Source organism: Heteronotia binoei, chromosome 3, assembly GCF_032191835.1.
Source record: "Heteronotia binoei isolate CCM8104 ecotype False Entrance Well chromosome 3, APGP_CSIRO_Hbin_v1, whole genome shotgun sequence".
NCBI lineage: Eukaryota > Metazoa > Chordata > Lepidosauria > Squamata > Gekkonidae > Heteronotia > Heteronotia binoei.
Genome location: NC_083225.1, coordinates 149,412,236 through 149,440,164, shown reverse-complemented (window position 1 = coordinate 149,440,164; position 27,929 = coordinate 149,412,236). Strand labels below are relative to the sequence as shown.

General features: G+C 42.6%; 1 protein-coding gene across 3 annotated transcripts; it reads left to right on the top strand.

The window, feature by feature from the left end:
- Window positions 1-343: 343 nt before the first annotated feature.
- On the top strand, window positions 344-27,523 carry CCDC80 (coiled-coil domain containing 80). 3 transcript variants are annotated; one of them, XR_009555199.1, is made up of 9 exons: window positions 344-1,006; window positions 1,578-3,444; window positions 13,557-13,713; window positions 17,098-17,234; window positions 18,670-18,818; window positions 24,415-24,518; window positions 26,208-26,288; window positions 26,555-27,182; window positions 27,215-27,523. XR_009555199.1 is itself a non-coding variant. In XM_060234625.1 (8 exons), the coding sequence occupies exons 2-8, from the start codon at window positions 1,585-1,587 to the stop codon at window positions 26,899-26,901; spliced, it is 2,835 nt and encodes a 944-aa protein (XP_060090608.1). In that variant the 5' UTR covers window positions 344-1,006; window positions 1,578-1,584; the 3' UTR covers window positions 26,902-27,523. The 3 variants fall into 3 exon arrangements, 2 of the variants coding, with proteins under 2 accessions (XP_060090608.1, XP_060090609.1); XM_060234625.1 differs by having other exon boundaries at window positions 26,555-27,523; XM_060234626.1 differs by having other exon boundaries at window positions 344-1,010; window positions 26,555-27,523.
- The last annotated feature ends 406 nt before the right edge of the window (window positions 27,524-27,929 follow it).

Here is a 27,929-nt window from a genome sequence, read left to right as displayed (position 1 = left end):
TAAAAGGAACATCTGCTGGAAATAAAATGGCTATTTCTCAGTGAGAAAAGGTGAAAAATCAAACAAGAAACAGAAGATCTTAAACTTTTGTTTTTACAGTACTGAAGTTACATTTTGAATATAGATGAGGCCAATATTTTACCTCATTTTTTAAACACTGTGGTCATACTTTTTAAAAAAATGAAATGTGAGAGAAAGAGGATTTGGCCAGGAAGCCTGAGGTGCTGAAATGGTTAAATCTCAAACATCCTCTTACCCAAAAAGTGATTTATAATGATCATGTGTAGCATTTCATCCTGTATGACATCCCCCCCCCCCCCCCCCCAAACTTGTGGCAGGAGGGAGGCGGCGTTCTGCTGATCTGTTAAACCGAGGCTTCACCGATTTCCAGTGGCTGCTGTTGTGAAGTTATCCTGACATTTCTGGGAGGAGATCCAAAAACAAAAACGGAGGGGTGGGGGAAGAAGGGAGCGAGGGAGAAGAGAAGGGACTCAGGAAGGGGAGGGAGAGAAGATCAGAAAGGGAAAGCAAGGTGAGGAGAAGCCCTCTCCTCAGCCTTACATTTGGTGCGCTTGAGTCCTGCCTGGGAAATATTGACGCTTTGGCTCTCTGGAGACAAAGGCGCTCCGCTCCGCTGAGGAGGACGGGACCGCTGGGGAGGATCATGGAACTTTAAAAGAGAAACAGAATCAAGCAAGCGGCGGCTCAGCTTAAAGCGAAATGTGTCTCAGCGTGGCTGCTCTTGAGAAAAGGCAGAGCAGCGGCTAGATGGGGAGAAGCAAAGATCCCTTAGAGAATTCCCGTTCACTGCACCCGGCTTGGTAAAAGAAAGGGGTGTGTGTGTGAAGAGGGGAGCCATAACCGGACATTCCCCGGAGTCTTGTTTTGTAGAACGAAAAAATGCTGAGCTGCCTGCCGCAGACCTACATGGCCAGCCACTCGGTCTAAAGAAAGACTTTTGCAAGGGGGGAAAGACCCAATTCTGGAAGTGGAACTTTACGAAAGGGTAAGTGTTAACGCTCCTTTGCCCTGAGGCCAACTCGTGTATCTGTGTGTGTTACATCTGTGGGTTACATAGCCCCTTTGGGTTTTCCTGTAGCAAAAGATCCACATTTTCCATTGGTGATTGCCTCCCTCAATCATTCCCACCGGCCCCCCCCCCCCCCATTTAAGGGCATCTTTCTTCATTCTAATCTAAATTATTCCAAATGCCAAACCAAAGCTCTTCTTCCTTATCTGAGGAAGTGTGGGAGCATCTGAAAGCTCATGCCTTGAATAAAACTTTGTTGGTTTTAAAGGTGCCTTGGACTCAGACTTTTTGTTCATTGTTATCACTGACAGGTTGGTTTCACCCTGTATGCCCATGGAAGAAGAACAAGTTTAGGCAAATTTGGAGGGCTCTGATCAGGTGAAACAACTAAAGAAAATCAAAAAAACAGTTTAAAAGTATTTCAATAAGATTAGCAAGCTTTCTTAGGGTGTGGGAGAAAAAATGAGCAGGTTGCACATCTGAAGTCTGTATGAACATTCCATGTGGTCATTAACACTTCCCCCTCCCTTTTTGTTTTCAAAATCAGTCCCACAATGAACTGGACGCCAGTTGTGAGCTTAATTGTATTGTCGGCTGCGTGGCTAGTGTGTGGTTCTCAAAAGCCCTTGAGGCAAGCAGAGAGAAGGAGCTATGGAGTCAGGAAAGTGCCTCTGGCCTACAGGAGTGACAGCAGACCTGCCTCACAGCTCAAGAGAACAAAGGTGTCTCACAGGTTTTTGAGGTTTCAGCAGCGTCCCCTTGTCAAAAGAGATTCTTTGGAGTCCAAAGTCACACAAGCCATTCCCCTGGAAGATGATGCTCATGTCCAGGCGAAGAATGGTGGGGCTAGAGTACGGCAGATACAGAGGCCTCAGCCGGAAATGATTAAGGATGAAGGAGCATCAACCGTGTACCATTCACGCACAGTGCGCTTCCCATCTGGGTCGAGTTCTCCCAATATTCTGGCCAGCTTTGCTGGAAAGAACCGAGTCTGGATCATCTCTGCTCCCCATGCCTCTGATGGTTATTACCGTCTCATGATGAGTCTCTTGAAGAATGATGTCTATTGTGAACTGGCCGAGAGGCATGTCCAGCAGATTATCTTGTTTCATGAGGAAGGCAAAGAGAGAGGGAAAGTCAGGAAGATAACCACTGAAGGGAAAATCCTGGAGCAGCCACTAGATCCAAGCCTGATTCCTAAGCTCATGAACTTTGTGAAGCTAGAGAAAGGAAAATTTGGCATGGCTCTTCTGAAGAAGACATTGCAAGTGGAGGAAAGATACCCTTATCCAGTAAGGCTGGAGGCCATATATGAAATCATTGACCAGAGCCCTATTAGGAAAATTGAGAAGATGAGGCAAAAGGGCTTCATCCAGAAATGCAAAGCAGCTGGAGTGGAAGGCCAAGTGGTTGAAGAAGGTAACAATGGCAGTAACAACGCAAGAACAACGCCAAGTAGTGGGCATGTCCAGTCTTCAGCACGGAAAGAAGATCTAAGAAAAAGCAGTTTTCAGCCAACAAAAGTGAAAACTGTGAAGAAAGTTTTAACAACAGTGCCTCCCCATCCTCCCCCTACTACTAGAGCGACCATCCCTGCTCCCACAACCATAACCTCAAGACCAGTCAGCAGAATAGTGACAACAGCTAGTAGGCTTACAACCACTACCACAACTCTTCCTACTACACAGCGCACCTGGACCACAAAACCACACACATTGCTTCCCACAGCACCTGAGGCAACCGCCCCTCGCATAAGAGATACAGAGGATTTCTACTCCCCTTCATGGAAAGAGAACCGCAGAGAAAAACATCATGGCCACACACAGAGACAGATGACAACTACTAGGAAACCCAGTAAAGCCACTCTTTATGACACCTACACAGAGATTCCAACAAACCCCTCTGAACACTACACACGGTCCAGTGCTGGCAGATACAGAGACAACCGTACAGACAGGAAGGACTATAGCAGTAGGGATCTCAGTGTCACAGGTGGGCAACACAAGCCTGCTAAAAGCAAGCCACCTAAAAAGAAAGCCCAAGACAAAATTCTGAGCAATGAATATGAGGATAAATATGACCCAGGGCAGCCTTCAGTTCCCCATTTAGAGGAAGAAGTTCCAGCGGGAAATATACCACCAAAGAAAGGGAAAGATCTAAAGAAACATGAGCGCTTAGATAAATCTGAAAAGAAGAAGAAAGAGAGAGCTGACAAGAAAAGTGAGAAACAGGCCAAGAAGGACAAAGCTGAAAAGAAGAATAAACAAGAGAAAGAGCGCAACAAGAAGAATAAGAAGGGAAGCAAAGCTGAGAATGGGGGGATCCTGAAATCCAATGCCAAGACTTTCACACAAGCCTCAAGGAAAACTGTAACAAACCTTTTGGATTTCTTTGAAGGCAAAAGGCGACTTCTGGTAAGTACTGTGTTCATGAACATTAATTGCATAAGGTCAGTTCAAAAGTTAGCTTCTTAGTAACCCCACCCCCATCCCACTTTTACATAACTCATCTCTAATGATACCAGGCAAAATACCATCTCAGCTTCTTGCAGGCTTCTTTTACTTTACTTTGTTTTGCAAAAAAGGCTCTCACTTGCTCTAACTTCATCAATTTCTCCCTTGCGGGAAAATAGATGCCACCAGAGTGAACAAGTTCTGTTGCTATTCTGTCTTATGCCCTATACCTGGTTAGGCTGTCCATCCTGTCTGAGAGCTGAATTGGTCATTATGCTAAGTGTTTTGCAACATAGGATCCTGGCAAAACTATGGACTCTTGATATCATGTGAATGTACCATTCCTGGTCTCTGCACAAGCAGTTGGATGGTGAGGGTTAGAAATAGATGGTACATAAACTGATGGATTTTGATTGCATTCCCTTTCTTAGTAACCCTCTACAAACTCTGTAAAGATATCATGGGAGTTAGGCTTGGTAGACAAAGTCAAGCAAGAGCTCCCTTGATGCAAGAGCAAGGTGAGGGTGATTTTGCCTTAGTTCCTTCCTCACTGCATCTCCTTCTGCCTGGTGACCCACAGAGTTCCCATGACCCCTGGCAATAGGGGTAGAGTTGCTACCCCCAGCTTGAAAAATACCTGGAGATATGGAGGTGCTGTTTGGAGAGGGGAGGGAGCTCAGTGGGAATGTGATGCCATAGAGTTCACCCTCTGTGCCTGCCATTCCCTCCTGATGGATTGATCTCTGTGGCATGGAGATCAGTTGTTATTCTGAGAGAACTCCAGGTTGTAACCCCAAACAGGTCATGTTCCCAGGTGTCAGGTATATTAAATTAACAGTACACAATTTATTTGAAGTTCAGGTAAGCCATTCTCTCAACATGAACAGTAGGAAGGAATACTGTCTCTGACTATGTGTGCTTGGTTGTGTAGGATGGGTAAGTAATGTGCAGAACCTATAGTTCAGCATAAATACCTTTATGACTTTTAGGCTGACTCCGGCATAGTCCAAATAGCATGTGATGTAATAATGTGCTGCCTTTTATGAAGAAACCATTCTCAATAATTTATATAAGTTGCCAGAAAACTTTTTTTCTTAACCACTAGGAATCCATAGATGGCAGAATCTGTAACTCATTAATTCAGGGCAATGAATTTAAAAAGTTCAAATGAGGATTTTGCATGTTCAGCGAGTTCATGGTTGTCTTGTCACTGTTTTCATGTATATTCTAACTCCCAGCATGCTCTTCCAGTCAACATCTGTTTCACAGCAATGTTGATGACTTCTACATTTTGGAATCAGTCCAATTGTTTTTGGCATTGTTCCTTGGCATGAACATATGTATTTGCAAACATATGCCTTATAATATTGTTGATAAAGTGTATAGAATTACTTTTCTGTTAAACAGAATATCATCAAGTTGTGGTGAGCTTGTGATGCTCAAAAGCAGCACAATCTGGTGTTTCATCTTTGAAGATTAACTGCATGTATTAGCAAGTTCTTCTTGAAAATTATTTTTCAGAGAACATGAAGCAATATGCTCAGATGTTTTTGTTGGCAGATGGAATTCATCTTGAAGGCATGTTGTGACAATTCAGTCCCATTTTACAGGTTGTTTTTTCTCACAGTGTTGTCCCCACGTAGGGAAAACCCATAGACATTATTTTTCTAAAGTGCAGGATTAATGTTTACTTTTTCACAATGTACACAGACCAGGAAGTCATAAAATAGTGCATGACCCATATTCTTTGGGAAATAATTCCTTTTTAATTTTTCAGCATGATTTTCCTTCTGTCTTTCTGCATTCTGCCCTCTGCTTCAGGGCCATCTTAACAGCATTATGGGCCCCAGGCAAAGCAGGGTACTGGGCCCCTATGACAACTACTCACAGAAATAAAAATGTAAATGGTTATTAGTACTGAATCATACACAAATTAGTATGGGGCCCCTATGCTCATGGGGCCCATGGGCAAGTGCCCATCAGGCCCATGCGTTAAGACAGCCCTGCTCTGCTTACCTGTCTGACCAGGGGACTTGTTTGTATCTTGGAGAGCCAGTTTGGTGTAGTGGTTAAGTGTGCGGACCCTTATCTGGGAGAACCGGGTTTGATTCCCCACTCCTCCGCTTGCAGCTGCTCGAATGGCCTTGGGTCAGCCATAGCTCTCATAGTGGTTGTCCTTGAAAAGGCAGCTGCTGTGAGCTCTCTTAGCTTCACCCACCTCACGAGGTGTCTGTTGTGGGGGAAGAAGATAAAGGAGATTGTAAACTGCTCTGAGACTCTGATTCAGAGAGAAGGGTGAGGTATAAATCTTCAGTCTTCTTCTTCTTGAATGCTATAACTGAATGAAGGAAAGGCGGAATCCTCCAAGAGCTTATAGGGCTCTTAGTTCAGGGCCTACTGTAAGCTCCAGGAGAACAGGCTACATCAGGGGTGTGTGGCCTAATATGCAAAAGAGTTCCTGCTACAAAAAACGCCCTGATTACTATCATGATGGGGCCATGATAAAGAAACATTCTGAAGTCTGAGGGACTGGAAATGAACAAGGGTTACCAACTTCATCTGGGAAATTGCTAGAGATTTGAAGGTGCAGCCCACAGAAGGTGGGATTTGGGGAATGGAGAGACATCAGTGGGATATAATGCCATCAGGATTGCCAAGTCCCTGGTCTGGGTGGGAGATCCCCTGCCCCCCATTCCCATTGCCCCCCACTCGGCAGTGGGGGAAAGAAAGACCAAACTGGCTGCTGGCTGCAACATCACATCATTTTTGGTAAGAAACTGTAAGTGGCATAGGGTAGTGCTAGAAATCGCTGGTGGGGACCATAGACTTTTCAGCAATTCCTAGAGCTTACATATGTTACTTCCAGGGTTTTTACCAGAAGTGATGTGCCGTACTTCCTTTCACTGCTGTACCTCCTATCACTTTCCACTGGTTACTAGGCATTGCCAGGTGATGATAAATGCCATGGAGTCCACCCTCCAAAGCAGACATTTTCCCTAGGATAACTGACCTCTGTTGATCAGTTATAATTCCAGGAGATCCCCATGCCCCACCTGGCAATTGGCAACCCTAACTGTGGTCTGACAGTCTCCCTCCTCCTCACTGTCTTGCTACTTAATGTGACTTTCTTTTCAATTTTCTGTTTCCATAATTCCATAATATGCTGTCTGAATCAGCAAACTGTGGTTAGGGCTTTCTCTCCAAACCAGAAGTGGAAATCCTGGCTTGAATATGTTTTCAGATTCTGGTTTTGAAGGGACAGCATTGAACAAAGCATGCTGACTGAGATGCCACAGCAAACTATCATTATCTCAAAACAGGAAATTGAAAAGAAAGCAATGGTATTATGTGGGAGGTATGGGTGAGGGATTTCATGAGCCTACAGCTTGATTCTGATCCTCTAAAACATGCTTTGGAGATAGGGGTGCCAGCCTTCAGGTGGGCCTACGGATCTCCTGCTTTTAGAACCGATCTCCAGCTGGCAGAGATCAGCTCTCCTGGAGAAAATAGATGCTTAAAGGGCAGACTCTGTGGCATTGTACCATGCTGAGACCCCTCCCCTCCCCAAACCCTGCTGTCTCCCGGATCTACCCCTGAAGTTTCCAGGTATTTTCCAATACAGACCTGGCAACTCTATTTGGAGACCTTTGAGTTTATGAGATAGATGCTGTCATATAGATCTTTTTTAAAACCCTATCAGATTAGACAAATTCATGGATTAGAAACATTCATGGAAGGCAGAACTATTAGCCATGATAACTAAATGGAACTTTAGAGGCAGCAATCTTCTTAGGGTTGCCAAGTCCAATTCAAGAAATATCTCGGGACTTTGGAGGTGGAGCCAGGAGACATTGGAGGTGGAGCCAGGAGCAAGGGTGTGACAAGCATAATTGAACTCCCAAGGGAATGCTGGCTATCATATTTAAAGGGACAGCACACCTTTTTAAATGCCTTCCTTCCATAGGAAATAATGAATGATAGTGGCACCTTCTTTTGGGGCTCATAGAATTAGACCCCCTGGTCCAATTGTTTTGAAACTTGGGGGGTATTTTGGAGAGAGGTAGTAGATGCTAAACTGAAAATTTGATACCTCTATCTCAAAATACAGCCCCCCAGAGCCCCCGATATCTCCAGATCAATTTCCCATTATACCCTATCTGCCCTCTGGAGATGTTTCAGAAGAATAAAGTTTGCAATTGTTTAAGATATAAAAACTGACTATGTGTCTTGACTGTTGTGGTCAAGCTAACCAGATAGCCCTATTTGATGTTCCTCCTATTATCAAACAGAGAGAGTGGCAGATAAAACCTAGAGGTGGTAGCAGCTGAAGAGGGAAAGACTCCCCAAAAAGAAGATGGGAACTGTGAGGAATTCTTATTGAGAACAGTGACTTCCCCCCTAGTTTCTGATAGGTATCAGGTGTTGGGGCAGAAGTGTTAGTTCTGGTCACCACACTTCAAAAAAAATTAAAGCATTGGAAAAAGTCCAGAAAAGGGCAACTAGAATGATTAAAGGGTTGGAACACTTTCCCTATGAAGAAAGGTTAAAACGCTTGGGGCTCTTTAGCTTGGAAAAACGTCGACTGCGGGATGACATGATAGAGGTTTACAAGATTATGCATGGGACAGAGGAGGCAGAGAAAGAAGTACTTTTCTCCCTTTCTCACAATACTAGAACTCATGGGCACTCAATGAAGTTGCTGAGCAGTTGCATTAGAACAGATAAAAGTACTTCTTCACCCAAAGGGTGATTAACGCATGGAATTCACTGCCACAGCAGGTGGTGGCGGCTACAAGCATAGACAACTTCAAGAAGGGATTGGATAAACATATGGAGCAGAGGTCCATCAGTGGCTATTAGCCACAGGGTATTGATGTAACTCTCTGTCTGGGGCAGTAATGCTCTGTATTCTTGGTGATTAGGGAGGCAACAGTGGGAGGGCTTCTAGTGTCCTGGCCCCACTGATGGACCTTCTGGTGGCACCTGGGTTTTTTTTGTTCTGTTAGTCATAGAATGTGTGTGTATGTGTGTGTGTGTATATATATATATTGGCCACTGTGTGACACAGAGTGTTGGACTGGATGGGCCATTGGCCTGATCCAACATGGCTTCTCTTATGTTCTTATGTTCCTATGAGAATCGATCTCCACATAGGGAATAATGAAGTGCCCAGCAGACATTTCCCTCCCCTCTCTCTCCCCTCCCCTTTCTGGTGATTCTGAAGCGAGGGATTGGCATCTCTACTCACGAGTTGCTGCCAGCTTCTTCAAAGTAAAACAGACATACCATCCCAAGAGGAAGCCTTTCCAATCGGAGACTGAAGCCTCCAGAGGTGGAAAGTCACATGGTGGCTGTGGGGGCGGGGCTTCCCCCTGCCGGCCAGCTGACTAGGGGCGGGAAGGAGCCTGGGAAAGTGGTAGAACCCCTGCTGGGACCTGGGGATTGGTAAGCCTAAATCTTCTGAATATCAGTGCTGTGGAGGGAGGCAGGTACACTTAGATGTTTAATTCTACATTTGTTAGATGTTTAATTCAAACATAACTAATGTTCTAAGGAGATTTCTCAGCCAAGCACAAACCAAACCCAAACCAGCTTAGTTTGTCTCATGTGCCTTTCAACTCTATGCTACATTTCATATAAAGGTGAATAATCTCTGTTTTGGGAATCTAGGGGATATCAGGGTTGCCAATCCCCAGTTGGGGGCAGGGGATCCCCTGGTTTTGAGGCTCTCCCCCCTCCTTAGGGTTATCAGAAAGCAGAGGGGGAAGGAAATGTCTGTTGGGCACTCCATTATACCCTACGGAGACTGCTGCCCATAGGGTATAATGGAGAATTGATCCGTGGATATCTAGGGCTCTAGGAGGTCTTTTTTTTGAGGTAGAGGCACAGAATTGTCAGCAACTGGAGAAAAATTTTAAGGTTCTGGTTTTAATTTAAATTCAAAACCTCAATAGTCAGTAAGGGGATTCTCATTCTGGTGATTGGTGATGCTTTGATCAATCCAGAGAAAGACTTGCCTCTCCTGCTCAAGATTCATGAATCAATGAGTTTCTAAGGGTACAAAAGGAAAGAAAGACTTGCTAGCTCAACGGGAACAAAATTTCTCATGTGTCTTTAATGGCAAATTGTTTTTTAGAAATTAGCTACTTTTTAAAGCCTTTTCATTGGGGAGTATTTGCAGATCAATTTGTTAATGCCTCAAAAGAAGGGGCTAAAACAACAGGAAGCAAATTTAATACAGAAGCCTGCTCTAAATTTGGATTCACTGCTGACTTGAACCTGCCACCTGCTGCTTGTGCCTGTGGTTTTGCTTCAGGACAGTCTATTTTAGAATATTACCGGTACCTTGTTTTTCTTTGTGACTGTGGTGGTGAAATACAGACTGTGGATCACATACGTAGCCCTCTGTTCACACCCAGGACTTGCCCAGGCTGTATACTAAAATTAAACCCTTTTATTAATTTTTTTTAATATTTGCTTATTTTTTTTAAAAAGGCAGCATTTCATTTTAGAGCTATGGTTTCAGAGTGGATTTTTTAAATGGTTTACAAGAATTGGTCAGATTTGCCCCAACCCCTTGACAGAAAACTGGACTGGTATTCCCTCTAAATTGAGTTAATGTGAGCTAGCTCACAGTTTTTTAGCCTTGGGCTCACACAGTTTTATCTTAGGAAAAATGACCCCAGAGCAAACTAATTTGTGTAGTAGCTCACAGCTTTAATGCCAATAGCTCACGAAGCAGAATTTTTGCTCACAAGACTCCACAGCTTAGAGGGAACATTAACTGGACATGTAATTTCTTTCTGATTGACATTTTCAGGATTTGGGTGTACATTTTAAGCATTTCACATAATTATTGCATGATTCTGGAGCAGTGATGAAAATCATTCTTTTTTGGATTAAAAGCATTTGTATATTATGATACGTAAATCTATGCTCAGATCTCAAGTAGCCTGAAATGATCTTTGCATAAACAATATAAATTGGAGCTGAATCTATATATAGGGAATACTAAAATAGCTAAAGTATTAGTTACTAATTTAAAAATTACAATTTATACCCTGCCTTTTCCACCATCAAAAAGTGTTTCAGGGTGGCTTACAAATCACAATTGTAGACATGAAGCTCAAGAGCAGCCTACCTCGATCTCAGCTTAATTTACTTTACAGAGAGTTGTGAAGATTAAAAAAGCCATTACAAATTCTGCCCTGAGCTCTTTGGAAATTGGGCAGGATAGAAATGTCATTGATATAAACAGGCACTGGTGAAAGCATTGGATTTTTTATTCTCCACATTCCAGTGCTAGGAAGTTCTGAATTAACCTTTTACATTGTCAGTTTCCATGCGGTGGCAGCATTAGAAAGTGGCCTACCTCCAGATTCTGGGGTGCTCGCTGTGCAAGATGCCATCTGGTTTCCTTGTGCTCAGCCTGCCACCCCTCGTGGTGAAGGGAGTGGAGTAGGACTCTTGAATGCTGCTTTTAGTCTTGCCAGCATCCATGGAGGTTAAAAGGTGCTCCCAGAGAGTCATGTTCCCCTCCCTCCTCCAATTACTGTTCAGAACAGTCTGAAGATTGTGCCAGGCCTTAGAGATTGTTCCTGTCAAAGGTGTTAGAAAGAGAGGGGAAGGCAGTGGAGTGTGGCTTTCTCATGACTGCTCCCAGCAAGGCATGGGAAAACACCCTGGTAGCCTATATGAAACAAGAGTAGAACCATCTGCCAATACTGGTGAGAGCAGATGAGCCAAATGTGTCTTGGTGAGTGGTTGCCCTGCTGCTGAGCCAGCCACAGTAGATACCGTGCTGTGCTGACCCTTAATGCAAGATTTCACTAGAGATTTATGTTCCTTTTGTAATGTACCATTTATTTACAAGTGTGCAGGTTGAGCAGGTAGGAAGCACAGACACATGCAGGCAGTGCCTGACCCATTATCAGGCACTAAGATACCCATTATCTTAGAAATTGCTTCTAAGAGCCAGAGAAGTTTAGCCAGCCTTTTCTAGCAACATACAAGTTTCACCTGTCTTCATTCTTTGTCCTATAGTCTAACTACAAAACTTTTACTTTCTGGCCCAGGCAGGCAGTGAGATCATATAGATTCTAGGGACTGTAATGCCACAAATAATCAAAAATCATTTTTTTATTGCTGACTATCAAATGACTGGCCATACAAATACCTAGGGAGAGAGAGGATCATTTTGGATAATCAAAATCTGCTTATAACATATTCTCTAAATTTCACAGTACCAGCGAAACTGTTAGAATGCTATGCAGATAGCTATCACACTTGTATTGTCCAAATACTTTCTTGGGCTGCTATCTGGGTGAGCAGTGAATGTTATATTATATTCTTACTAAAGCTGTATTTATGAAGCACTCACAGTCTTATGACTGGAACTCTGTACTACAGACTTGTGAATAGACGCTTCTGTCTCACAACGCTATGAACTGAAGGACAGCATGAAAGCTCATGTTTTTAAAGGGAGTATTATGGTGTCACAAAATAGTATGCAGTTGTTTCCTTTCATTCCTCTAACTGGCCTTTTATATACTTCTCAGGATTACCTAGTCTCAGATAAGATTCCAGCTGCCTGTTTCTTCTCTCTGTATGTTCTGTTCTTGTCTTCCTTTGCATAATTCTTGGACTCAGTGCAACTGACCACCTTTTTGGACCTCTGCTTAGCTACTTGATCATTGCACTTCGTTAGAACTTTTACAAATGGTAACTGAATCATGGATCTCACAGATCTTATTCCAACCCTGGCCTGGCCTCATGGCTCTGTGCATTGCAACCAAAAGACAGATTACTGTCAAGTGCCATGGTCAGATTCAGTTCAATAGAAATAGTATACAAATACTAGGTTTGCTGCTACGTGAGAAATTAAAGCCTATTATAGTTTCAAAAAGAAAAGGCTGACCAGTGGCTGTTTTCCTCTGGAACTGCTGCCTGAGATATGTTGCCACCCAATGGCAAAATAGGACTGTGGAGGGGGTGGTGAATTTGACTGGTAGAATGCGGATCATGAGCCTTACTCTTTGGTTAATGAAAGCATCAGGGCTCTACTGCTTCTCCTGTTCTACTCACAGCAAGACACCCTAGTTCTGCTTGTAGCATGCTGAGGAAGGCTCACTTGTTTGTTAACCCTTGCACAGAAAATCTCTAAACTGAGTTACATGTTGTGTTTGCCATGGGGATCAACATAGTTCCGTTTCCTTATCCCAGTGGTAGTTCCTGGAGACACAAAACAGGGATGTTAATTCACTCTGGCTTGGATGCAAAGCTCCCATCCCATGGTATGAGCAAAGCAGAAGGCACTGCTGGCTGGGTGAGACTAGCCATTGATCCTGTTCCCCCACAATTGTCTTTGGATGGTTGGGAACAATTCAGAGTAGCTTTTGGGAACATGTGGGGGCTGCAGATGGGATTTTCCCCACTCCAGACAGGTAGAATGCCTTCTGCTCAGACAGGAATCCAACTGGATTCAGGTGGGTAGCCATGTTGGTCTGAAGCATCTTTAAGGCCAACAGCAGTTAATTCCGGGTATAAGTTTTGTGTGTCTCAACCGATGCCATCTGATGAAGTGTGCACGCACATGAAAGTTTATACCCAGAATTAAACATTTTTGGCCTTAAAGGTGTCGCTGAGCTCAAACTTTGTTCATTTGAATCCAAGTGGTTAGCTCAGAGCTGTATGTCTACTATGGGGCAGGGCTGGAAAATGCATTGGGGGATGCCAGTTCCAATGACTGATATGAAGCTGCCTTATGCTGAATCAGACCCTTGGTCCATCAAATTAAATATTGTCTACTTAGACTGGCAGTGGCTCTCCAGGGTCTCAAGCTGAGGTTTTTCATGCCTATTTGCCTGGACCCTTTTTAGTTGGAGATGCCAGGGATTGAACCTGGGACCTTCTGCTTACCAAGCAGATGCTCTACCACTGAGCCACCATCCCTCCCAATGTATCACATAGCCCACAAAGTTTCAGTTTTGTGAGTGGAGTCAGATTTGAGAATTACTTCTGATACTAATACTTTATTCAAATGACTGAAGTCTTGTTATCTTGTCATTTGCTAGCTGATCACAACTCCCAAGGCTGACAACACCATGTACGTTCAACAGAGAGATGAATACCTGGAAAGCTTTTGCAAAATGGCAACAAGAAAAATCTCAGTCGTCACCATCTTTGGCACCATGAACAATAGCCGCATGAAGATTGACCACTTCCAGCTAGGTTAATTTGTTTTTTAAGGAAAGCCCTTCCTTTTTTTTCCTTTTTGGGAAAGGGAGCTATGTAACTAAGGTTAAAACATGAGAGTTTCTTTGTTGTGGTAACATGGTTCATTTTTTCCCCTTTTGTATTTGCATAGCTGGCTCTGGTATTTCTTCAGTCTGCTTTTCCAAGGCAACATGGTCAAATTTATGGAGTATGCCTGTGCTTGTTTATCAAGCTGGTGGAACAGCAGAAAGCAGAGAAGTGTGACTGGGTCACATTGGGGGCTAAAGGTCATTGGGTTCAGAGCTAGAAACTCCTCATATCTCCTAATCTTTGTGTAACTGAGTGATTATATTTCTGTAATGAATGTTGGGCTTATTTTGCAGACATTTGGAAGCAGGCAGTTAATTGTGAACACTCAAAAAATGGACTAGTTTATGTTAACTAAGTCATTTAGCCTCTCCTCACTCTCAAATCCAGTTGTTATTGTTTCTGTTGAAGAGAGGATCATGCTTCCCAGTATTTAAATGAAGTGCTTAGAATTTTGAATTTGGACTAAGTATGGGGCTGTGGCCAGCCTTAAACTGTGAGCTTTTTTGCCTGTGAGGTAAAATCTAAGCAATTGCATAAAATGAAAGAAAGCTGCTTCCTCTACCAGCTATTTTTCCACACTTCCACTCTTATTTGCCTGGCTTTCTTATTTATTAACTTCATTTATACCCCACTTCTGTCCCTAATGGGGACCCAGTGGGCTTACAGCAGGCCCCCCTCCTCCATTTAATCATCACAACAACAACCCTGTGCGTTAGGTTTGGTGCAGGGCTGGCCCTGCTACTAGGCGATTGTCTAGGGCAGTGGTCCCCAACCTTTTTGGCACCAGGGACCAGTTTCGTGCAAGACAATTTTTCCACAGACTGGGGGGCAGAGAATGTTTCAGGATGATACAATGGTGCATCTTATTTCTATTATTACATTGCAATATATAATGAAATAATTATGTAACTCATGGCCCAGTTGCTAACAGGCCACGGCCCAGTGCCGGTCCCTGGCCCGGGGGTTGGGGATCTCTGGTCTAGGGCACCAGCCTTCTGGGAGTGACAAATTGAGTACCCCCCATGTGACTTGGTGACATTATCAGTCCGGGGGGGGGGGTGTCACCAGAAGTTAGTCTTGCCTAGGGTGCCAGACAGTCTAGAGCTGGCCCTGGTTAGGTAGAGAATGTGTGACTGACTCAAGGCCATGAAAGTTAATACCCACGATTCAACTTTGTTGGTTTTAAGGTGCCACTGGACTCAAACTTTATTTCAAAGTTACCCAGTAGGCTTCCATGACAGGGTGGGGATTTGAACCTCAGTCTCCTCTAACCATTACACCACACTGACTCTCCAGAATCCTCTTTGACTGTCATCCCTCTGTCCCGCACCCCACTTTGCTATCCTTACCCGAATTCAGAATACAGCTGATATACCACTGTTGCTTCTAAAAAGACTAACTGGATAAGGCTATTAATCTACCTAGAACTTTACCCTCTGACTGGGGCTAGCTTTTAATGGATAGGAAGGCAGATTTTAAAACAGAAATCTAAACCATTTTTGTTGTTAGTCCACAGTATGTATTGTCAAAGAAGCAGCTACTTGACGTTTTGTCAATTTTTCATTTTTTCATTTTTTTTTGTCTTTGTGTCTCTGGTGTGCTTACCTAGACTCATTAAAAAAAAACACCTGGAAACAGCATCTTAACTGTTCCCCTCAGTAAAGCTATTTCCCCCCAACCCAGCCTATCAATTATATGTGTATAATAGCCATCTGCTCCCTCCTCCACTGGCAGAAGTCAAAAGAAGAGTGAGAATGTGGCAATTTTACTTGATTTTGCTTGCAAAGCTACCCTGATCCTCAGAGATGAGTCTTGGGACAAACAGCAGGCTGCTTCGGAAAAGTGAAGGTGGGGAAAAATCTGTTCCACCAAGACCTTCCAAGAATTCTTCTGTTGGATCCAAGCCATTATGACTAAATTTACCTGAATAGCCTACTTGGTCTGAAGTGGTGCTATTTTAAAGGATTATATAGTATGGTGAAATCTTATATATCTAAATACCAAAGACTAGAATTAGACTACAAATAACTGCTTCTGCAAACAGTACCACCAAGCAGGGGACCCACAAGGACTTGCAGACGGGGGGGGGGGCATATCTCAACCTTTCCCCACTATTTCCTTTTTTCCTTCCCTGGCAGCCCCCAAAGCCTCAGTCCTTTCCTGCTTTCTTCTTTCCTTCCTTCCTTCCCTCCCACCAGCCAGCCTACCTCTATCTCCCCTCCTGTCTTCAGCTTTCTCTCCGTCCTTCCCTCTGGAAAACTCTGGCCCAGTTGTGCAGTGGTGGCCACTGAGCCCCATTGTGCAGTAGGGAACCCACAGGACTTATCGGGGGTAACCTCACTCCCCCCTGTATCCCCTCCCTGCACTATTCCATCTTTCCCTCCTCCTGACAACAGTCCCATATGTTTTTCTAGAGAGCCAGTTTGGTGAAGTGGTTGATTACATGGACTCTTATCTGGGAGAACCAGATTTGATTCCCCATTCCTCCACTTGCAGCTACTGGAATAGCCTTGGATCAGACATAGGTCTTGTAGAAGTTGTCCTTGAAAGGGCAGCTTCTGGGAGAGCTCTCTCAGCCCCATCCACTTCACAGGGTGTCTGTTGCGGGGGAAGGAGATTGTAAACTGCTCTGAGACCCTGATTCAGAGAGAAGGGCAGGGTATAAATCTGTGGTCTTCTTCTTCTTTCCCTGTTGCTTCTTTTTCTTCTTCCCACCAGCCAACCAACCTTCCGTTATCAAATTCCATCTTCAACTATACTGATTTTTATTTACTTCCTTTATACCCTGTGTTTCTCCACAATGAGAACCCAAGCAGCTTACATAATTCTCTTCTACTCCATTTTATTCTCACAACAACCCTGTAAGATAGGTTAGGCTAAGAGTGTTTGATTAGCCCAGTCACCCAAGGAGCTTCCACAGCAGAGTGGGAATTGGAAGGTAAAGGAGATTGTGAGCCGCTCTGAGACTCTTCGGAGTGGAGGGCGGGATATAAATCCAATATCTTCTTCTTCAATATCTTCTTCTTCTTAGCAGGTGCCTTATGGTCTGGTTCTTAGTGAGATGTGAGTTTTAAAGTATTATCACTGAAGCTAAATCGGTCAGAAAGAGAGAGAATCCCAGGGTTACATACCTCTGATTAATGTTATGCTGATTTAAATTCTGCACAATCTATTTTGATTCAAGAGCATTCTTATTACTTCCATCTGGGTTCCATTTACATTCAGAAGAATAGCTCTCAGATGTCTGCTTATGAAGATGTTCTGTTTTTAATCTTGCTTCACTTATCCTTTTTTTTTTTTTACTTGAAGACAATGAGAAACCTATGAAAGTGATAGAGGATGAAGACCTAGTGGACCAGCATCTCATCAATGAGCTGAGAAGAGAATATGGAATGACATACAATGACTTCTTCATGGTTCTGACAGACATAGACATGAGGGCCAAGGTAGGGAGATTTAACTTGGGAAAAGCACTGGAATAATGAACACTACGGGGACTGGCAGAAAGGAAGGCTAGATGCAGGACTGGATCGAAGGGCAAGTCAGGGCAGAACAGAACAATTGTGCTAGTAGAAAAAAAAAGTGGTGTTGAAGCTGTTGGCCTTTGGAGACACATCCTATTGTTCTAATAGTAAGAAATACATCTGCATTTGAAGATGGCACGCCCTAGGTCATGGTTTTACTTATATCTTTACAAAAGGGCTGAAGGCATTTTCAGTTTTATCTTTAGCAACATATATGTGCATTCAGACATCTTGTTTTTGTTATGATAAATCTCCTCCCGAAGTCTCTTATATCATTCTTTTGGGGGGGTTTTGTGGCTGTGGCTCAGGCATTTGTAAAGTTTAGATTCTAAATACATTTTCCTCTTGTGAATGATGTTTCTATTTATGGAAGGGGGAGAAAGTGGTTTCCCCCAATTCCTCAGTCCCACTGCAGACCCCTCTACCACACACACTTTATTTTATTTATTTAGGGTATTTTGGTGCTGCATATTTGGAATTCTGCTTGACCTGGCTTACAATTAAAACAGTGTACCAGTACAGAAACAAGCCACTTCTCTCCTCTACCCTGCTGTTCAGGGGCAGGGGTCAAGCAACTCCTGAAGGAATGATTTCAGAAAGCATGGCATGCTGTAACAGAAGGGGAGGTTGGATAGTTGTTTTCCATTAGCTCTGTTGCACTTGTGTAATAAGATCTAAGTAGTAATAATAGGGTCTAAACCATACTCTGTCTTAATTCTGCAACTGTTCAATAATTTCCCTTTTTATAATTGTTGATGGCTAATAACAGTAACACTGGCAACATGTAATCTGGGAATTTGGTTATGCTTTTGGTCAATGATTACAGTCACATTATTGTATTTTTGGAACCCCAGAGGAAATCAGTGGGCTGATACAGTTTTATGTTTTTCTGTCTTGTGTTTGATGATCTTTTAAAGGATCAAAACTTGAAAAAAAATTATATATTTTTAAAAATGGATGTAAATGCCATAGGTTATTATAAAACAGACAAAAACAAGTCATGAATCCTTGAATGGGCTGATTCTGTGATGTGTTAAACTTAATGAAGAATGTTAGATGGTCATGGAGTAGCCAAAAATCTGGAAGATGGTGCAACATCATGTAGATGTAAATTCTACTAGCCATTATGCAAAGGGAGGACTGCCTCAACACATGGCTGCTATTTTTGGCAACAGCCCTATGTTCTTTGTCACTTTTGTATCTGCCTGAAGTACGGGCACTCAGCCGTTGAACCTCCTATAGTCCAGCAGTACTAATATACCAGAACTAGTTGCTATTGATGATTAAGTTGAAACAGAAATGAAGATGTCAAGGAATTTTTTGTGATGCAACCCATTCTTGTCCTTTCCTTTTACAGCAATATTATGAAGTGCCCATAGCAATGAAGTCAGTGTTTGATTTGATTGATACTTTCCAGTCACGTATCAAAGATATGGAAAAGCAGAAACGGGAAGGCATTGTCTGCAAAGATGACAAGAAACAATCCCTGGAAAACTTTTTGTCCAGGTATTTTCTGAAAGTCTTGAGCTATGCTTGAAGGGAGGATCCAGTGGGGTGCCACAGGATGTGGTGCTGGGCTTGGTATTTTTCAATATTTTTATAAATGATCTGGATGATAGGAGTGGAGTACTTATGAAATTTGCTTATAGGATAAAATTGGGAGGAGTAATGAACACACCAAAAGACAGAGATAGAATTCAACAAGATCTGAACACCCGGGGAAACTGGGCAGATGTGAATAAATTGTAGTTCAACAAGGATAGTGCAGAGTTCTACATCTGAGTAATAAAAATGAGAAGCCAGCATACATGATGGGGGACAGACTTGTAGGCAGCAGTGTGTGTGAACAAGATCTTGAGGTACACGTGGACTGTAAGCTAAATTTGAGTAGTCAGTATGATGCAGCAGCAAAAAAGGCTTGGGGCTCTTTAGCTTGGAGAAAGGTCAACTGAGGGGTGACATGATAGAGATTTACAGGATTATGCATTGGATAGAGAAGGTAGAGAAAGAGGTACTTTTCTTCCTTTCTCACAATACAAGAACTTGTAGACACTCAATGAAATTGCTGAGCAGTTGGGTTAGAACTGATAAAAGGAAGTACTTCTTCACCCAAAGGGTGATTAACACATGAAATTCGCTGCCACAGGAGGTGGTGGCAGCTGCAAGCATAGCCAGCTTCAAGAGGGGATTGGATAAACATATGAAACAGAGGTCAGTGGCTATTAGCCACAGCGTATTGTTGGAACTCTCTGTCTGGGGCAGTGATGCTCTGTATTCTTGGTGCTTTGTGGGGGGGGGGGCGGGCAACAATGGGATTCTAGTGTCCTGGCCCCACTGATGGCACCTGGGTTTTTTGGCCACTATGTGACACAGAGTGTTGAACTGGATGGGCCATTGTCCTGATCCAACATGGCTTCTCTTATGTTCTTAAGGCTAATGTGATCTTGAGTTGTATTGACACAGGTATAGCATTCAGATCAGAATATGTCAGTCCTGCTGTACACTGCATTGGTCAGGCCACAACTGGAGTACTATGTGCTGTAGTGGAGGCCTCACTTCAGAAAGGAAGTGGACAGAATGGAGCAGGTGCAGCTGAGAGCAACAAAGATGATCAGGGGCCAAGCCCTAGGAGGAAAGGCTGAGGGACTTGGGGACGTTCAGTCTAGAGAAGAAGGGCTTGAAGTGGGACATGATTGCTCTCTTTAAATATTTGAAAGGTTGTCATTTAGAGGAGAGCGGGGAGCTGTTCCTCTTGGCAGCAGAGGATAGGACTCATAATAATGGGTTTACAGATGGAAGGATACCAGCTGGATGTTAGGAACATTTTTTTTTACAGTAAGAGTAGCTCAGCTGTTTAGGGAGGTGGTGAGCTGGATGAACACTTGTCAGGGAGCAAAAGGTTGGACTATAAGGCCTATATGGCCCCTTTCAACTTTGATTCTATGCCAGACTTCCTAGTAATTTTTCTTAATTATGTAAATTTCATACTTGTCGAGTGCAGGCTTACACTAGGCAGCTGCATAGACCTTCTGACTCAAAATTCTTGGGGAGTGCAGATCACCCAGAATGGGTGTGTGTGTGTGAATGTGAAAGTCCACTGGGGTAAGATCCAGAGGAGCCTGAGGCAGTTTGAGCTCCCTTCATTAGCAATAGATGCCTTCTGGTAGGTGAACCTCACATTGCGTTTTGGCAGTTTCTTATTTCTCTGATTTATTGCAACCTGAATCAGGAAAATTTCCATAGTTGTGTTTTTAGAAAGTATCTGCAATTGTGTTGTTCTGTTCCTTAATACTACTACTGGATAAATTTCCTAGTACATATATTGTACATAGCAGAAGACAGTGTATACATAACTGTACACGTGGATTTCTCCATGCTGTGTGTGGAGCTGAGGGTTGGCCCTAAGTTTGGGTAGGAAAGCAGAACAGAAGGTCAGCTCATACTTATAAATGTCAGACTACAGATGACTGAATATTTCTCCGTATAAAAACTCCATGTACACAGTACCTTAAATGCCATATAGAAGAGTTGTTGGCTTGCCTACCCTGACATTGACATGCTAGCATTGTATGTTAAGAGAACATTTATCACGTGTAAATATTCAACCAGCCAGTCTAGGATTTGCAGTCCAATGTAGAGCAGTCAAGGAAATGTTCTGTCTCATCTGCTGTTTAGGTGAACTGGGCTTGAAAGATAAAATATTGAATAATATGCATGCCTTTTTAATCAGTCCATTGTTAGTGTGAATTGCCATGAAAATGACTGGGGTGCTGAGAACACTAAGGAAATGGTTAGAGTGAGCAACAAGAAACGACTTTAGTGGAACAGTACACTTTGCTGATGACTCATGCCAGAAGCAGTTACTATTGTTTTAACTGAGACATTAATCTGTTCCTGTAAAACAACGGTAAATGTTAGACCACCCTCAAAGTGAAGAATATTCTGTTCTATTATTAGGCTTTTTCTGAATATCCAGCTGAGCCAACTTCATATCAATACCAAGAGAGATGGATCTGTCTGATTGAGAACGATGCCTGTAAATTCTAAGTGGCCTTTTTGAACTAGCGTTTAAATTTTCAGGACAGTTTTTACTCTTCTAGCATTGGGCCATTTTTACTTTAGACCACTTGGAACAGCTATAATTAGGAAATGCATATGTATCCAAAACAGTGAAGTCTGTATCCTTTCAAAGGGAGGGGAAACCACACAATGTCATTTGCCTTTAGATATCTCTTCTAATTCAAAGGCAGAAGTTGAGAGGACTACAGAAACAGAATATCTATAAATGGGAATGTCACCAGACATAATGGTCACCAGTGGATTTTGTTTAAAAGAAAGCCCTCCCTAATCTCGGAATGTTGGCAGCACTAATTTGTTTGCTATAATTACCTCTCACCCTTGAATGAAACAGCAGGAAGCAGCATCATTTCTCAGCCATTGCTCTTCTGGGCAAAGCATTCAGAGTAATGATGTTGATTGTTCTTAATTTGTAAGTTGAAGCCCTAGCAAAGGGAACAACTAAACAATGCTGAGAATCTTCCAGACTCAGTAGGGGCAGAACTTTAATTTGTCTCCATTTAAATGGCCCCAGTAAATTTAACAAGGGCGATAGTGTTGTCTGAACTTACCATGGACTGCAGACTCTATTCCCAGGATTTAAATGTCTGTGCTTTGAGTGTTGTTATAAACCAGCAAATGACCTATCAGGTTTGACAGTGGAAGAAGAGAGGAATGGACACTTCCAGTTCTTTCCCAGCCCCAGTCAGCATCACTCCACAATTGCCCCTCAACTAACTAATTCCCTGATTCCACCCCCTATATTTCCAATATGAGTTAGTTGGATCCTTGCCATTATGAGTGTGTGTATATAAGAAAAGTCTATTTATTGCATCCAATAGGGTTCCTCTTGGTGGAGGCCAGGCCACTCTCTACTAAGATGTTTGCCAGGTTGTCTCACATTCCATGCTGGCTTGCGCCCATTATGTTATTGAGGCTGAGAAATAATACCATGTAGGCTAAACCCCTACCTATATAGTCCATGCCTTTGAGCCACTTATGCATTATTTTCATATAGTTTGTTCTTTGGAAAGAAACATATCCACACCCCTCTTTTCAGCAGGCCTTTATCTGGGCTTTAAGATTCTGGTTATGTCCTGGCACAGTACCTGTAATCCTGCGTGATACAGGAAGAGGGAAGGGAACCAGTCCAGATCCAGAATACTGTTTTTCAGTGACAATCCCATGTTGGACATAACATGCACTACCTGCCTCTTTGTGCCCTTATGTACATCTCCATGTCTTTACAGACCCATTTACAAACAGTAGTTTTCACTTAGATACGTGCAGTAGACAAGGTATAAACATATCTACAACATAGTCTGAATCAACCCTCAGTTACTCAATAATGAAAGAACTGGTCCCTCATTAAAAAAGAGAAAGTAATAAGTACAAGAAGTGCAAGAAATAAACAAAAATGCTGAGGCATCCTCTGCAAATCAGAAACATATGCAGCCATTTAAAAGACCATTTCCAGCTATGAAAATTCCTGTGTAGCTCAGTACATTCCTCTAAACCCAGTTAGCTTAGGTACTTCTGTAGAAATGGAATATTATTTTGAAAGTGTAAAATGACCCAGTTGTTCATTACTACAAATGTGTCACCCCACCCACCCATCCACTTTCCTGCTTAAGGCAACAGAAGGTGGTCTCTTAAGGGGAGGAAGGACTCAAGTGGAAAAAGTATCTTGAGATTTGTGCTGCCAGTCTACAGAAACTTGAAATTCTTACAACAAAATGGGATTACCTGAAACCCAAAATGGTACTTGAGTGCTATTGCTTCCTTATGTTCACAAATGGCCTCATCCACAACTGAAGAATGTAAATGTAAGCTGAGTTTATGCCATTAGAACCAATAATGCGCAAAGTTTACATATTCTTACTTCAAATATACAGGACTGTGGATTGGGCTGAACCTTTAACACAGTTCTTAGTACTGTTATGCAGCTGGCAATAGTTTAAAGCTTAGAAGACAACTTAAGATTGGCTTACAGAGAATCGAAAACTAAGATCATAGCACCGAAATATTTTATGTATTTTATGTTTTTATATTATTCTATGTTCTATGGTTTTTAATGTATCACTGTATTTACTCATGCACATCCATGTCTATGTGAGCCGCCCTGAGCCTGCCTAGGCGGGGAGGACGGGATATAAATTAATTAAAATAAATAAAATAAAAATTAGAGTAATTTGAAATAAAATCTAGAACTAGGCTACTTTATAATGTGTTTAGCGAGTTCAGGACTTTTACTCATAATTTGCTGAATGTACGTATTTTCTACCTATGCTGCCTTTACTGATAGTCTACTGGCAGGATACTCATGTGCGGGGGTGGAGGTGGGGGAGAGAAATTGTATTCAGGATGTGCTCAGTTCTTTCCTAACCAGTTGCTTAGCTGTGGAGGTACTTGCCAGGACAGGATATGATCCAAAGTCAGTGGAAGTAAGAGGCAGCTGCATTAAATAGGAAGAGAGTCTTCATCTTCCTTGAGAAAGTTTAGGATATTCCATCTCATCCACTTTTGAGTCCACTTTCTCATTCTTCAAGGCTTCATGTGACTGTGATGGTTCTGATTTACAACTGTTTATGCCACAATCAGTGGGCAAGTTTTGGGCTGAAAACTGTAGGGACAGTTTCTGAACACAGAAACCAGACCACCCACAGTATAATAATCTGATGTGCCTGATTTCACAAGGCCTCCGCCCATTCCAGTGTTTTATCTGCTTCTGCTACATGGCTCCAACACTCATTGTCATGTCTGTTCACTGAAGCTTTGATCCTATGGAATCTGCAAGCAGAGCAGAACTTGCAGACTAGAATTTTCCTACATCACTTTCCCACTACAGCTTCCTCAGGATCAGCCAACCCTTGTGAACAGTATAGCTGGCAAACTGAGGACCTGCAATGGGAGGAGGGACTGGTGGAAATTGTGCTCTTCCTGTATATTAATGGCTCTTCAGTTGTCAGAAATGGGCTGTATGACCTCAGCCAATGTTTTGCACATGGGTCTTAATTCCACTTTGCACATCTTCTTTTCATTGCAGATTCCGATGGAGAAGGAGGCTTCTAGTTATATCTGCTCCCAGTGATGAAGACTGGGCCTATTCACAGCAAGTTTCTGCCCTTGTGGGACAAGCTTGCAATTTTGGTAGGTTATAAAACACAATTCCCTTGTTTTCTGGCTATAAGCTGCTCATTAGCATCATTCTTCAGCATGAGGGCCAGATCTGATCATCCAACGATACAGAATTCCATACCTTTAGATTGCATGACCAATGCAATCCCATTCATCTTAGAGAATATATACTTGGGTATGGTCTGAGAACTATGTCACACATTCTACACATGAAGAACATTAAATTAACTCTATGGAATGGCTGTAATTTTTTTCAAGTCTTTTTGCACATGAATTATGCCCAAAGGCACCTTTGAAATTCTGACATGGCACTGCCTTGGGAGAGGGGCCAGTTACAAAATGGTTGCCACAGGAGGCAGAGCCACCACAAAATGTCAGCGTGTGAGGTTGTAGATACCAGTAACTGTAATAGTAAGACTTCAACATTCCAGGCAGAAGCTCTGTTTAACAGGATGCCTTTTAATCTGCACAGCCAATCAGAAGCCCTGCTGGGCAAACATCCAACCTAGCCCCTCCCACTTTCTAAAACACTTTGTGGACACTATGGCCACGAAGTTGGGAACCCCTGGTTTATAGTTTTTTTGTCAGCAACCATTAGCAATGCACAGTCCTGGTGTGGAGAGTGCTTACCTAAGTGTGCACTGTAAAAAACTGGCAAACGTTTATTTATTTACTTCATTTATACCCCACCTTTCTTCCCAAAGCAGACCCAAAGTGGTTTACATCATTGTCCACTTCTTCCTTTTATACTCACAATAATGTGAGATAGGTTAGGCTGAAAGAGAATGACTGGCCCAAGGTAATTAAGCGAGCTTCCATGACAGAATGGGGATTCAAACCTGTGTCTTCCAGATCCTAGTAACACTACTCCATGCTACCCTGCAATGTAACCCTTACATAGCATACTACAGGGCAGAACTGCTTTTCATCAGCACCCATATGCAGACTTTGAGGACCCCCATTTTAAGGCTTGCTGAGGGGACATGTTTGTGACAAATATATTTTGGTGGAAGCAAATATGAATAGAATTTTGATCTGTCATTGTGAGCCACTCGAAGCCTTGGAAAAAGAGGGCAGACATTTTTTTAAAGTTTTTTTTTAATGCCTTTTGGTTGTAAAGTTCCGTCAGGGCCTTTCAGCATTTCATTGCATTGGTCATCCACATCACTGAGGAATAGTGGTGGAAAGTGCCATCAAGTTACAGCTGACTTATCATGGCCCCATAGGGTTTTCAAGACAAGAGATGATCAGAGGTTGTTTGCCATTGCCTGCCTTTGTGCAGCAACCTTGGACTTCTGTGGTGGGTTTCCCATCTAAATTCTAACCAGGGCTTACCCTACTTAGTTTCTGAGTCTTATGATCAATAAGGAATACCAGCAAGCTGTTAAGGCACGATTCTTAGTATTCCTCTCAGCTCTTTGTGAACAGCCCAAATGGGTTTCTAAAAGCTTAATTTTCAAGTCATTTGAGAGATAAGTATCTCCACACTTGCCATACAACCCACACAATAGTACATCTTTCACCTACATTCTAGGATGGCAATCTGACTAAATCTCCCTTCTAAAGAATCAACCCTATGTATGAATGCTTTTAGAATGAGGAGGCGGTGTTTGAGCATGCATTTATTGTGTTGCATTCCAGCAGTTTTACTTTTTGTGTACTTGAAAAGCCCTGCAACATTCTGTTTGTTTCCTTCTACAGGTCTGCGTCACATCACTGTCCTCAAGTTGCTAGGCCTTGGAGATGATGTTGGCGGAGTGCTGGAACTGTACCCCATTAATGGTGAGAAATTCCTTCTGGGCTTTAGCTGCTAGCTATGGCAGGCTGCTGTCACTTAGTTTTTCAAAGGAAAGAGTCTTTGCATAGGAGGGAGCAATAGAAGGTTGTAAAAGAAAAAAAAATCCTATTGCAACTATTATAATTCCACTGCTGTGAACATGGTAAGGAGCTACATTATGAGAACTAACGTAGAACATGGCATTCACTTTACATATATTGTATTCACTTTATATATCTGATGCTGACATTACTTCTGATTCATTCCCCAGGGAGCTCCAGCGTGGACAGAGAAGATCTTCCTGCTCATTTGGTGAAAGACATTCGCAATTATTTCCAGATCAGCCCTGAATATTTCTCCATGCTATTGGTTGGAAAAGATGGAAATGTCAAATCCTGGTACCCTTCCCCAATGTGGTCCATGGTGATCGTTTATGATCTGATCGACTCAATGCAGCTTCGACGACAGGAAATGGCCATTCAGCAGTCACTTGGGATGCGATGCCCAGAAGATGAATATGCAGGGTATGGATACCATGGTTATCACCAAGGGTACCAAGAAGGATACCAAGATGACTATCGTCACCATGAAAGTTACCATCATGGATACCCTTACTGAAAAAAAAATTCACCTTTGACCACACCCTGCTTGCATCTTAATAGCTGTTTAAACCACAAGTGGCCATATGTGCAGATCCTTTCACAGCAGCCTAAACATGTTTCTTCTTGTTCTCCAAGGACGGCATGAATATTGAACTTTGGCCTTCTCTGTAACACGCATGTTCATGAAGTGAAATAAGCCAAACTAGCATTGCAGATGCCTTACAGACTCCTCTATATTTTGAAGCCCTTGTAATTTGAGGGTATTATCTGGTGCTATGTATGTATATATTGACCTCTGTCCCACTCCAACCATGGACATTGTACTGTAGACAGGGTACAAACTGTACAGCAGACATATACCATTTTTCTCTCCCATGGGAGAAGAATATTTATTGGAAACTATGAATTTTTGCTGAAGAGGAGCAGCAGATTATATTACAGTTTTATTTTATTTTTGAGGCATGACTATGGAACAAATCCTTATAAAAAATGAATGCTTACAGGATTTGTCTGAAAGGACTTTTATAATAAACCAGATTGGTAGTCTGCTGGTTTAACCTATCAATTTCCAGTACGGAAAGCTGAAATTTCTAAGGCTTGAAACAATATCAAAATAGATTCTTAGTGCAAACACTGCATCATGTTGCTGTGGGCTCATCTCTTGCAGATTTCCCCTCCTCTTTTTTGGGAGGAGAACATTCAGCTCAGGGAAGGTCCTGTCTGTGGGACTAAATACGTGTGGCTAATAAGAACTTCCTAGATCTACAAGCATCTCCTTGCCTCAGTTTGTGCATTTCTTAAAAGAGACACTAAGGGAGTGGAGAAATGCACACAAACCATTTTGAAAATGGAAATTAGATTAGGAAGAGCAGGAGGGCTTCAGCCAGACCCCAGCTAATATTATCAGACACACTATTTAAAGTTGCCTTGGAGCAGAATCCTTAAAAATCCAGCACCTTCTACAACATCTCTCCTTACACCAATTATGACAGGAAGGAGTCCACAGCTCTCTTCCTACCCTTCACTCATCACACCTTGGGAAGT